Genomic DNA, 13,735 nt, shown 5'->3' on the forward strand with positions numbered 1-13,735 from the left:
GCCAAGACTCTATGGCCCTGAAATGACTATTTCTCTCCAGGTATCAGCAAACACAAGGAGCACAAAGGAGGAGTCCCTTCACTTTCAGGGCAATATACGATCGGTGTGCTACTAGAAAGAGAAGACTCCATTGTGGAGCCACGACCAAGTCCAGTGGCTCCAAGCTTGGCTTTCAGAAATACCACTCTTGTGAAATTCCCTCTTACAAAATCCTGTTCTGTAACAATCTTGTGAATCCTAATCCAGCAGTGTTTACTCCTGGGAAAGCTGACTGTATCCTCCCCAATGAAAGCAGTTAAAATAGTCCCATGTGTGGGCTATAGCAGATGGGAATTTCTGTCAAGCTAAGTATCAGAGACCTTCCCACATCATAATTCATCACATCCCAATTCCATTAATTACCCTGCCCTCTATCCCATTTCTCTCCCTATCCTTCACTGGCTTAAGAAGCCCATTTTTCCCCTTTATATCCCTGGCATCATAGAAAATATATCAGGCTAAGTGGAAAAACACTCATCTGCATGAGCATCATCTGAGAAGAATGAGGATAAATTACATCTAAGTCATGAACAAATAAATCATCACGTGTGAAAGGAGATGTGGGTGGTCCAAGCCCCAGACAGACAACATGTAACCTTCATGGCACCTTCAAACAAATAAAAAAATCTTTTTAAGATGATCTTTCACATTCCCGTGTGCCAATTGTAGGATTTTAGGTCTTGGGTCCCTCATGTACCCATCTGGTATTGAGTTCCTTAGACATGCTGTTACACAGAAATGTCATCTGTTTCACTCGTCAGCCTTGTTTGGCTATCATATCTTCTCCAGTTGTGGAGCAGGGAGTCACCAGGCACCTGCCAAAGGTTGGAAGGACTGTGTTCACCTCCCCCCCCCCCCCCCCCCCCCGCCAAAAAAAAAAGAGAGGAGACTGACCCAGGATTTCAACTCGTTTGCTTCTGGTGACTCTGTATTTTTTCACTTTAGGGAAATGTGGGTCCAGTGGGAGATGCCAGCATATTACTATGTAGGAGTCTAGAGGCAAATCCTCTCTCATCTGGAGAACCAGCCCTGCTAAGGCAGGATCAGAGCTTTCCTCTGTTTGAGATGAAAGCAACGTGAAAATAGGCTGTTCTGGAAACCAGAACAAACAGATTCCAGCCACAGTGCCATCTCTCACTACACATGCAACTTTGGGGAAGCCATCATGATGAAGAAAGAAGGTCATCTCAGAGCAAACACCTTAACATTTCTGCTCAAGGATAAGAATTTACAGTGAGAAAGCTCAGAGAACTTCTATCTCCATTGGCCCACTGGGACTTGGCTTCAGGTCATAGACAAAGATCTCTTTTTCTAGAGTCTGCTGGGAACATTTTAAAAATCCATTGATAGTGAAAGCATCAGGAGTGACATTTTTCCAAGATGTCATAAACCATCCTTTCCTTCAAGAGTTTTAAGCCATTTGCACTCAAATAAGAAAAAAACCCTGTGCCGCCTCCTTTCCATGTTGAGAGATGGTGAGGTTGAGTGTTTCTCTCCTTGAATTCTACTGGGGGAAACAGGTGGACTTTCGAGACCCTCAGTCCTTCTGTAAGTCCTACCCAGAGGAACCGCAATTTGGTTCAAAAGCCTGTGGCTCGACTGAATGAGAGGGTGGCAGTTGGCAGTTCTGTCTTAGTTCACTGTCTGCCAAGTGACCATGAGTTATACCCCTCAGAGATGCTCTGAGACAGAACTTAGACCCACGGTCTGCAGTGACACTGAGATACTGAAATGCACAGACGGTTAACTGAGGGTTCAACGAGACAATGGATGTCTAAGCTCTTTTAAAACTGTAAAATATGACACGAATGTCTGAGATTATGATGATGACAAACTCAGAACCAGTTTTATATGGAAAGAAGACTGCTTCCCTACATCCCTAGATCCTAGAAGACCACCATCAACAGATCATGGGATATTGAAGTTCTTCCTATTTTAAGGTTGGTATTCAATTATGGAATTAACTATCCTCTGGAATATGCTGACAGTCATGTAAGTGTACATGCACGCAACAGGTTCTTTCCCGAAAGCAAGTTTGTTTTGTTTTGTTTTTTTGAAAGCAAGTTTTAATGGATGGAGATCTATTGGCATCTAGTTGTGGGTAAAGAGAAAGTGCTAAGAAATGAAGAAAAGTAATATTATAAAGGCAGCTAGGAGGATCTTAGAAAACCAGCAAAATTGTAAAGCAAGGTGAAGAACGCCTATTTGCAATTCTACAAGGAATGAGATGACAAATAATGACCAGTGGACTTCCTGTTCTTTCTCTACAAAAGGAAAAGGAAATGAAAAGAGCCCTGTGACAAAGTCACTATGCCCCATTCACTCTCACACAGACTACAAGAACAAAGTCTTATAAGTGACTTTTCCTAACTCTGAAACCCAAATAGATTGGGGTGGTTCTAAACAAAATGTGTTTTAAGCAATTAATCATGGGTCGATTGATGTGTTCGTCACTGTTTCTGAATAATGACAAGGCAGAGGCTGTAAAAGACGTTCAGCTTACCCTGATCATGTGAATACTGACCAGTGGCATCTGGACTCTAGGTCCACAGAACTACTTCTGAGTTTGACAAGAATCACAGAGCTGAAATTCTCCTTAATTCCTTGAAGATGCTGTATCAGCACTCATTGGAAGGAGAAGAAAAGGAACTGACATCCCTTTCTAAACATGCAACATTCATTTTCCTATTCAATCTAAATTCAGCCTCAAATCTAAACAATGGCTTAAGGCACTCCCACACTAACTGAAATTTCAAATCACAGAGGAAGGAGGGAGAGTTCACAGCCTCAAGAGCTTTCACCAGCCACAGCCTTGTTCATAAACTTCACGTCCGCTACAGGGGCTGCTGTCAAGACTTCTCCAGATTGGTGCCGGTGGATTACCAACATCCTCACTTTCTCTTTAGTGTCCTGGGTTTTCCAGAGACAAAGAAGACACTGTGACCCTGGGTGCCCACCACCCAACCCACTGGCTGGAGCCCAGTACAGTCTGCAGGGGAACCACCCGGGAGCGCTGGGAGGCAGTGGGCCGTGGGCAGCCTCCCAGTCATTGCCAGCAGGCTCCGGTCCACAGTACCTCCAACGGGCTTCCACACAGCAAGAGGGGACAGTGCTTGCCAGCAATTAAGAAATAATGGCAGGGCACTGGCACATTTGGCAGAATGGAGTCCTCTCTGGGTCACCTGACTGCCTATTTCGTAGGGAATATGGCCCATAAGATGGGACAAACGCTTGCTCACAACCCAGCAGGGAGTCATTCTGTCCAGACAGGACACCTGGAGGCAGGTACTGAGCAGCCTCCAGTTTCTCATAAGTGGTTCCACATCAAACACAGAGAGACGCCACCTTCCCTCCCCCAAAGCTGTTTTCCTTGGAGTCTCCTGGCAGCCAAGCAAAGGAGTACTGCCCCTGAATGAGAGACAGGATTGTGGTTTATAGAGAAGGAATCATAAGGAAAACAGCATAGACTCCAACACTGGTTTTCTTTCTGATTCCCCCTAAACTGTAACACTAGGAAAATCCCTCTATGTTTAATCTCTGGAGAGCCAGCTGTTTTCCTCAATTCAACTGTGCACATGCTCACCTTGAGTTTGAGAACTCCGTGTTCCACATTCTCCACCCATGCACGGTCCACCCACCCCAAGTTCACCTGGTCTCAGGGAGAAAAGTGCCCTCACTCACCTGGGACACTCTTCACCTTGACTGCAAAATCCCTGAGCACATACCATTTCCATGGGGGCTTGGAGGAGTCAGGCCAAGTGCTCACCAAGTAGTAGGCATTCATTAAATACCGATGGAAGAAATGAGAGCAGCACACAGAAATGGAGGTTGCTGGAGTGGAGTCTAAGGGCATATTGATATTTCTGAACCCAGGAGACCAACAAATGCTTCCTGAATAAACGAGTCACTACGTGAAGCAGTTTCGCTCCAGGGACCACCTGCAAACAAGGTGTGTGGACTGAAGAAGTGTCCTGGGAGGTTTTCACCATCACTCCTCCTTCTCCAGGTCTCTGGATGGCACTGGGGTGTGTGTACATGCACGCACACACGTGAGTGTGCAGCTGGACCTCATACTCATGAGAGCTTGGACCCCGCCCGTACCTCTGAGCCTGGGACAGGCTTGCTACTCTACCTTATTGTGATACTGCAGCATCTGAGTGATGATTCTTATCTTCGGGTGGTAGTTCTTTATGGAGATGACTCTGAAAGAGAAGAGAACAAAAGCTGAGCCAGGGTCTGCCTCACCCTTGGAGTCCAATGGGGAGATTCATTTGATTACATCCAAATGCAGTGCCTATGGGGCCAGCAGCCAGGGCCTTCAGAGGGGCTGCGGGCACTGGGCCAAGTCAAGCTGCGTTTCCACCACCATATCCGATGGTCGTGTGAAAAGGAAATCACAGAGCGGCCATAGACCATGTCTTAGACATGAAAGAAGAAAGAGATCCTGTGATGCCATGATGACAACGTGTGTTTACTGGGCATGGGGGGTCTGGAGCGGCGTGTCACGGGCTTACTGCCTACCTAGGCATCTAAATAAAGCAAGTTCTACTCATGGGGCCAACAGAGGTTTGCCATCTCACATACCCTAGGGAGGAGCCCAGAAACAATTTGCTCTGAGTTCAATATTCCAACAACATGAGACAACGTGACAAATCAGACAAGCAGCCTGACAAATGATTCTAATTGTCACGCACACATGGCTACTCTCACAGAAATGATTTCTGAGCAGGACTCTTAGGAGGGGATCCATGACTCAGCCTTTGAAAGTTAATAGCATCTAGATGACGACTTTGATGCCGGTTAGATAAGTGCCAAGGCCTTGCGGAGGTCGTGGTCTGCTGGAAAATTCCCCCGAACTGCTCTCAGTCCATATTTAGTATTAACCACTGCCTGCCCCCATCTCAACCCTCCCTTCTGTTCCCTATAACAATCACAATGCTGAAAGGGGAGGGGCTGGGGACAGAGGACTAGAAACACCTGCATACTAGTCCCAGCTGCTACACTAACAAAGAGGGTGACCTTCAGGAAATCCCTGGGCACTCTGTGACTGTTTCCTCATCTGGACAGTGGGGGCAAGGGTACCTGCTTTATGTATTTCACAGGCTTTGGTATGAGCAGCACATGAAAAACCAGATGTGAAAATGCTTTGAAATCATTAAAAGCTCTCTCCATGTGTAAGTTATGGTTTTTGTCATTACCGACTCTGTCAGAGGTGACATTGTACATTTCCTTTTGTGACAAGGAAGGCTAAAGAATAGAATTCCACAAAAGGCCCACCTCCTAAGCCTAATCAGAAATGCAAGTGCGTTTATCATGACCACCCCCACAAACTTCCCACCAGGAAGTGCTCTACGCTTCATCCCTTTTTGTGCAAAGATGGAGAGAAAGCAGCCAGGAAGCAGCTTTGTCTGAAAAGCGACCACTTGTGAATTTAGGAAATGGATCATGCAGAAACCTCTCCCGGCACAAATTCACCCTGGGCTTTTACACTTGAAGGATTTCATTTTATTTTTGAAAAAGTGTTGTGTTGGCCCATGCTTATAACTCAAGGACTTTGAGCCTCTGTCAGCTCTCGGAATTCAGTTCACAGCATCAGCCAGTTTTCTGCATTAGCTCATTTCAAACGGATCTTTGACATTTTAATTTCAGAAGGGGCAGATTGGTCTCATTAAACTAAGGAGAAAGGAGGATTATACAAATAAGGGAAAAACAGAGCCCATTTTTTAACCCTGAGCTTCCCACTTCCTTCTGCTGGCTGGGCCTTAGTTCTGATTCTGGTTAATGGATGGCTTAATCACACTTCTGATACTACCTTTATTCAGTCATTTTTATGCCTTGGCATAAGGTGCCCTATATGTCTTTATGTTAACCCTACTGTTGTCAGGACTTAAACAGAATATTGTGAAAAGAAATGGCCACTTCGAAACTATTATCAATTATTCACTTAAAAAAGTAAAATAAAAGGCAGTACCAGCCCCAAGTTTCTCCATGGGGTCAAAACATTAAGCTTCATCTTCTTTTGGTTTTCCATTTGACATTTTGAAAAACAGTGTTCTTTAAATCTACAATTTTATCACTTTAAATGACACAAAAATGTGAAGGCTAGAAATCCTAGTTCAAGGAAACAGTCAAGTGAGGCACCTTAGGCTGGGGCCACTGTGGTCACTTTGGAGCTGTGACTGGTTAGGGGACAGGCCCAGATGTGGCAGCAGGTCCCCCATTCCACCAATTCCCTGTAGCCTGGGAAGCCCAGTGCCTACAGGAGTTTGTGCATTGACTCTGTTAAGATGACTGCGCTAAGCATACTGTCGAAGAAAAGTGAGCAGAAAGAGCACTCTGGGCCAGATGTCACTTGCCAGATACAAAGACCAGGTGCTGAGAGGAGGATGGACGTGCTCCAGAGGAATTCCACCCCCTCACTGATGGGAAAGCTCATGGCCCCACTGAGGAAAAGCCAAGCCAAGGAGAGGCAAGCACTGTAGTGGTGCAAAGGCAACTTCCTAGCCTCTGCCCCAGGTAAATTCCCAGGACACAGGAAACCAAGCTGCAGGGAGAAGGGAATCTTGGTCTAGACCCAAGGGATGGCTGTTCACAATTAGCCAAGAGTTCCTGGGAATCTAGTGGGAGTGAAATGTTTCCTCTTAGTTCATCTTTTCTCCAGAAGATTCTCTTTAGGATCCCCCCCAGTTCTCTTAACTACTCTGCAATTTATGCTCCAGTCAAGAAGAATCCAAAAAGAGCTTTGACTGTCTGAAGCAAAATATCTTATCTTTCTGGTCACCGCATAGCCCCAAGATGTCTGTAACATGGGTCTATGTGAAGAAAAATACAGAATATATTTTGATAAAAACAATAAGGAGCAGAAGTTGGCTTGAAAATGGACTTAGATGGGCCCAGCCTATTGACAACAAAGGCATTGGGGAGCGTTTTCCAAAGACTGACCGCCACTCCCCCTCCCCCACCCCCACCAGGAGGCGTTCTGTTAAAAAAAAGGCTGGGGGGGACTGTAGTCAAATAGGTTTGAGAAACTCTCTACAGAACATTACCTTAGAAATTCATATGAGTATTCAAAGCACTGAGGAGCTTTCAGTAAAGAAAACTATTTTGTTTGGGGAAACTGGTTGAAACAAGCCAATTGATCAACAAACCCCTCTTTGTGGGAGATATTGATGAGTGTGCTGTAGATGCACTTGGAATGCTCTAACATGGGGCTTCTTATTTGGGGCCGGACAGTTTTCTGCTACAGGGGGCCATCCTGTGCATTGTAGGATGCTGAGCAGTAACCTTGGCCTCTACCCACCAGACATGAGCAGCGCTGTCCCCTAACTATGACAACCAAGAACACTTCCGGATATTCCAAAAGGCCCCCCTAGTTTAGGCATATTCCCAGTGAAATCTCTTTCCTTTGCTAGTCCTGCACCTCACGTCTGGTTGTGAGCCCTCGTATCTTTTAAGGCTGACGATGCCTTGTGTCATTGCCTTCTGCACCCACCACAGCCTCAGTTCCCCCACCCTGGGCCTATGCAGGTGGTGAGCTAGAAGGTGGCTAATGAGGAAAGAAGGTCCTGCAGAGACGGTGCTCTGCAGAGGGACCCAACAGAACAGCAAGTGGCCACGGAGCACCTAGCCTGGAGCCCTCCCCATCTCCCTGAGATTACCTCATGATGTTGGAGGCATCTTCAGCATCGGGGTCTGCGCAGTACTTATTGGCAAGGATGAGGCACGCATCTGCTGACTCTATCTAAGACACCAAAGAAAATCACAGAACATAGAAATATGAATAGCCATCCTTGGTTGCAGTCTCTCTCTGCTGACAGCTCTGGGGGAACCTGGTGCTTTGCAAGGAAAAGAAAAAAATAATAATCCTGAGAGATTATAGTTTTTGTCAAAAGAGTAGGTTGCAAGTTCTTGTTATGGTATAAACATTTCATCTTGTTGCTGCTGGAAGGGACAACGTGTACCTTGGTAATTACACTTTTCATTTTGCATAGCCTCTTACACAGAAGCTTTCTGTCTTGAGGTAACAATTAATTAAGGCTTTCAGTCCCTCTCCACCTCCTTTCCCCACCATCTGCACCATCATCCCGACTTTTCCAATCGGGAAGTGGTGTTAGGTAGGTGAAACCCCTTCTCTCAGGCTACCAAGCTAACTGAGTCATTGAGGATTCAGAAATTTAGACTCTTAAGTCCTTCATCTAACCTTTTTTTCACATCTTAAATGTGGAATAAGAGGAAATGAGAGCCCTAACTCAGATAATGGTTCAGTACTGTTTAGTATTCAGTTAGCATTCAGATATTCAAAAGACAACAAATCTGAGTGTGAAATGGTATGTTACAGATGACCTTGAAAGACAACCTAAAGACTTAGCTAAACATGTACCAACAGAGATTTATTCCTTTGAGAGGATCACAAGTTGTGCTAAGAATTGCTTGCAACTAAATCAGGTCCATGGACAATAATTATTTCCCCCAAGTTCTCCTAAGATTTCACATTAGACATAACTTGGATCGTGTCTAGATAATAGTAACTAGACTCTGTAAGCGAAAGAATTCCCATGCTGGCTCTGGTCGGTCCTACTTGGGATGTTGTGTTTATGACAGACTATTTCTGCATTTGGTGGGAGGGCATGGTTTTCTCCATGGTATGTCACAAGTTGTCTCCAGTTTTCTTTCTTTCATAAAGCAAAGAATTTGCCCAAATTCTTTTGGCTTATTCATGCTTGCCAATTACATTATTTACTGAATTATGTAGTGACCACAGTAAGCACTGAGATGTCAATGGATTCAGAATATTAATCTATCTCCACTGGCGTGCAAATACGGAACATGCTTACAAAATCCATATAAAATGAGTACAGTAGTGGATGCCATTTTGCTATATCCCTTTCCCTTGTAAGTCTTAGGTGTGTGTATAAGGAGATTCTAACTTAGTAGGTTCTAGACAGAAAGACCAGCCCATTACCAAGTGCTGCCAGATAGCTACATGCTTAGTTGTGCACCTTTAGTCTTTGATGAGGAAAAAAAGGAAGCTCAAAGTGTTTGATGGCTTGGGTAAACTTTATTTATACTTTATCCTTCATGTTCCTTCCTGATAGAAATAACAGATTTCAGAGCTACGCTGAGTCCAATTTAAGTATTCAAAATGGGGATGAGTTGATTGCTATGTCATACGAGACCACTGAGCCCACACAAGTGGTCTGCTTCCTTTAGCAGTGCTGATATTGAGGAGCCCAGTGATGTCTAGCATGTTACATACAAGCAGTCCACGTATGGACTGCTCATAGCTGGTCTACCCAGTGCCAGCAGAACAAAGTCCTGGGACCAGTGCAAAGGTGATATCAAGGTCGGTAGTATCTGATTTATTTTCTAAGGGCTTTGGAAGGGACTCTTGGCCAGGTCAGGAGGCATGTCCTGTCACCCCAGAGTCACACACCCCCTAGATGGAATAAAAGCAGAAGTCACTTCTTCCTTCTTACCTTGACTCTTGCAAGATCATGTGGATTGAGGACTGAACCCTGATAAAACTCCACCTGAGTAAAATGTCGTTTGAACAGAGCTTCCAGCTCCAGGTTAGGGGAGATGCTGTTCAAGGAGAGAAGAAACAGCTGTTAATATAGCAGAGTCGGGTATTCAGCCTCCGTGGCCTCCCTTCTCTCCAATTTCCACAGAGAGAGACAAGACTTTCACCTTCAGAGCACCCTCTTTCTTGCCATAAATAAGAGGCTCATACTGAAGAGAAGTAAAACCCCAGCCCAACTGAAAATCAAAACCAGTACCAAGTTAAAATGAAGAGTTTCATAACCTTTATAGAGTCTGAGGCCTATGCGGCAAAATGTCTTCATCATAAATGGAATCCCTATTTTTTAAAATTTCATTTCACTCACTGTTTTCGTTTACTGATTGATTTGTTCATCTGTGTCGGGTCTTAGTTGCGGCACAGCGGGATCGACCTTGCTTCATGCAGGATCCTTCTTTGCGGTGCATGGACTCTCTAGCTGTGGTGCAGACTCAGTAGTTGTGGTGTGTGGGCTTAGTTGCTCCACGGCTTGTTGGATCAGAGTTCCCTGACCAAGGATCGAACCCATGTCCCCTGCATGGCAAGGCGGATTCTTAACCACTGGCCCACCAGGAATCACTATTTTATGAATGAAGAACAGAGGCTGTGACATCAGGGATCAGCCAAAGGTCTTCCTGGCAGAGCTTCCTGCTGTTTCTTTCACCAAAAGCCTTTTCCCTACTTTCCCACCTCATGGACTTCTCAACCTCAGGAACTGGATCAGAAAAAAGTCTCCTCTGAGTAGACATACACAGAGTCAATCCACTCCCAGCATTGTTCTTGATTCAGCCTTGAGCCACACCCTGCAATCTTTCCCATTGCAGGACAAGGATTAAAACATTGGTTAACCTATCCATTCATTTATTAATTCTGCAGAGATGAGAAACCCCTAGTCTCTGTTAGGTACTTCACTAGGCACTGGGAGATCACATTCAGATAGAACCTACTAGGTGCCAAGGACTGAGTTAATCAACTCTTGCCTAACACAGTACTTAGTAATGATGATAACTGCTAATGTTCTTGAGCATATGCTATGCAACAGCCACCATTCTAAGCACTTGACAAATATTAACTCATTTAAACCTCAGAACAACTCTAGAGGAAGGTATGTTATTAACCCAAAGCTTGGAGAGGTTAATTAACTGGGCCATGGACGACAGGGCTGACAATGATAGATGCTGGGGACACAAAAGTAAATCCTAGCAACTGAAGCATTAGCAGCCAGCTTGTTGATTTGGACTAAAGCAGTGGGTGAGAGAAATCCATCTGCCTGTGCAAGTCCAACCGGTCTTCCAGATCCGTTACAAGCAGGGCCTCCTTCAGGAAGTCTGCCTGCCCTGGTAATACAAGGAGTGGTGGTCTCTCCCCGATACAGATGTCCCACATGGTCCTGCCATTTGATTAAACTGGCATCAGTACATTACTAGAACTATGTCGTGCTCTAATTGCTGCACATGTGCTCTTCTTGAAATGTCCAAGCAGGATGACTTGTCTTCACCCTTCCACATGCTCAGCAGAGGACAGGCCCCACAGCTGGTCATCAGTGGCTGAGCAGTTAACTGGATCTATGGGTTGAGCTCCTGTGTCCATGGCCTGCCCAGTCCTTTCAGAACTTGGAGAAGTCAGTGCTAAGGAGAAAAATGCTGGTGCTCAACCATGGTTGCCAGTTCCACATTCACAAATGTCAAAAGGAAGCAGATGTACAGGATGACCTTCACTGAGGTTGTAGGGAAGTCAGCCTCAGTGAGATCCCAGAGCAGGACTGAGTCCTGGGTGGTCAATTCCGAGTGCAGCCAACACCAGCATGTGAGCTCTGTCCCTTGGCAGCAAGGGGCTAAGACCTGCCCCATGATGACCCCATCTCCATAAAAGAGGACGACAGTGCCACCCACGCGAACGTGCCTGCATTCTCCATCTCTCCATCCCTGTGGTGGGCTACCTTTTACCTAAGAGGGGACCAGGCAAAAGATCTCAACAGCACTGGATGGAAGGGAAATATCTTGGTTTCCTCCCCTATAAAACAAACTTGATTAAGTCCTACCACCTAAGTCCACTGTATAGCCTAATATATTTTTTCTCCCATGATAACAGCTAACATTTATTGGGCACTTACTGTATGTCTGATTCTCTTTATATGTGTGCATGCTAAGTCACTTTAGTTGTGTCCCAACTCCTTGCAACCCTATGGACCATAGCCCTCCAGGCTCCTCTGTCCATAGGATTCTTCAGGCAAGAATACTGGAGTGGATTGCCAGGCCCATCTCCAGGGGATCTTCCCAACCCAGGGATTGAACCTGCATCTCTTACAACTCCTGCATTGGCAGATGGGTTCTTTACCACTGGTGCCACCAGGGAAGCCCACTGCTCTGTACACTTGGAATGAATTTGCTTTTCATTCTGTTACTAGCCCAAGATGGTAGGTAGAAACCATTTTGACCTTCCCATCTTACGGAGGTAGAAACTGAGGCCCAGGGACTTAATTGGTTCGGGACTTAGTTGAGTCAGGATCCAGATCGTCCTCTGAGCTGAGCATGCACTCTTGCTCCCTCTTCTGATTTAAGGAGAGCCTATGGTGACCAGCACTGTGTCCTACACTGAAGGTTCCTAGGAATGACAGCTGCTGTTGCTGTTGTAATTGCCTAGTACCCTGCTTACGGTTACTTCTGTGTCTTGCTTGGGCACTATGTTAGTCCCACGGTCGTAAAGAATCCACACCAGACACTGTGGACACACGTGGACTGCACAGATCCAGACAGCTTTGGGGACGGTAATGATGTGTTTGACCAATAATGACCTACTGTCATTTGCCAGAGTCACCTCCACAGAGGCAGGTGCTACTCTCATCACCAAATGACTGGGTTGCTTCCTTCCCATCGTTCCTAGAACATCCTCTCCAATGAACCTAGCAGAGATGGTGGCTGAGTCAATTCTGCCCTGCCCTCTGGTGCCACTCCCACATCACCCCACCTACAGACACTCAGGGGGTCCCCTTGTGGTGCCTGGTTGGGTGGAGGGTCTCAAAACCACGGGGGCCTCTTACTTGTGAAGAAAGACGATCTCCACATTGACATCGTCCCGGTCCTTGTGCAGAAAGTCCTTCAGGAAGTTGGAAACGCTCTCCAGTGTGATGTGTCCACAGACCACTATGTGCCTGAATAAGAAAGGCCAGTTAGATGAGGCCATTCCAGAGACGCCCTGGCACCCACCCCTGGCAAGACAGAGAAAAGCGCACAGCTGCAGGGAAGCATTCATGACCTCCGAGGAGGCTCGTAAAGCCCAGCTCCCTTCCCCAGAGGGCTGTGAGGCAAAGCAGCAGGGCCAGAAGGTGCTCAGAGACTCCTCGACAGAAAAGCATATGGCTTCTCACCTGATGCTACACAAAATCCTATTAAAAGCCCAACCGCTTGGCCAAGTGGTTTTATGCATTTAACAATAAGTGACATTATGCTTGCGCTTAAACGCTGCATTATCAAGCCCCTTGCAGATTCATATCTCTCCCTTTCTGCCCACAAAGCGTCCTCCCGGGAGATTTACCGAATGAGTCTTGGTTTATGACATAGAGCTTATCAGGTAATGAGATAACAAATCTTGCTGAAACGATGATTTTGTGTGTAAGAAAGCGGACTTTTATCAGGGTGGCTAATGTGCGGCTTGACACGTTATGGGCTTTGCTGGCCATAAGCAGTAAAAAGGAAATTTTGCATTTTTCTGCCATAACTCCTCCGACAATGGGAGCATGTAACACTTTACAGTAAGTGAGCATCACTCAGGGCTAAATGTGGGATGGGACACCTATGGAATCTGAGATGGTGCCGCAGGCAGGCTGTGCATCCCCAGGCAGCTAGCTGCTTCCTTAGGGTGCCTGAGATTTCCACAAGAGACAAAGGAATTTACTTTTGGACAGGGGAGAAAAGCTAGGAAGGGATGAGGATGGAATGCTTTGCCTTTGTTTCAGGGTGCTCTGGACTTGTCTCCAGAAATAGTGGTTCCCCTTGAGGAGATGAGCCCATCTTCCAGGACTACTGGAAGAACAGTCCTCACCCCCCTGCACCCCGCCAATATCTTTGGGCTCCTGGACCAATCTGACTTTGACACTGGGCTATACTGTGGCCATTTACATTCGCTATTTATGACGCTCAA

The 13,735-nt window shown here is 46.0% G+C and overlaps 1 protein-coding gene across 15 annotated transcripts in view; it reads right to left on the minus strand.

Moving 5' to 3' along the window:
- The window catches only part of KCNMA1 (potassium calcium-activated channel subfamily M alpha 1), a 777,298-nt gene that overhangs the window by 224,769 nt on the left and 538,794 nt on the right, over positions 1-13,735 (minus strand). For all 15 annotated transcript variants that reach the window (XR_009493216.1, XM_024986560.2, XM_024986559.2 and 12 more), the window contains 4 exon segments: positions 12,636-12,746; positions 9,516-9,621; positions 7,698-7,780; positions 4,172-4,241 (listed from right to left, as the gene is read on the minus strand). Coding sequence is in view for 14 of the 15 variants with exons in the window: in XM_024986560.2 (XP_024842328.1) it covers positions 4,172-4,241; positions 7,698-7,780; positions 9,516-9,621; positions 12,636-12,746 (370 nt within the window). In the remaining variant the exon portion in view is untranslated.

Source organism: Bos taurus, chromosome 28 (genome assembly GCF_002263795.3).
Source record: "Bos taurus isolate L1 Dominette 01449 registration number 42190680 breed Hereford chromosome 28, ARS-UCD2.0, whole genome shotgun sequence".
NCBI classification, from domain to species: Eukaryota; Metazoa; Chordata; class Mammalia; order Artiodactyla; family Bovidae; genus Bos; species Bos taurus.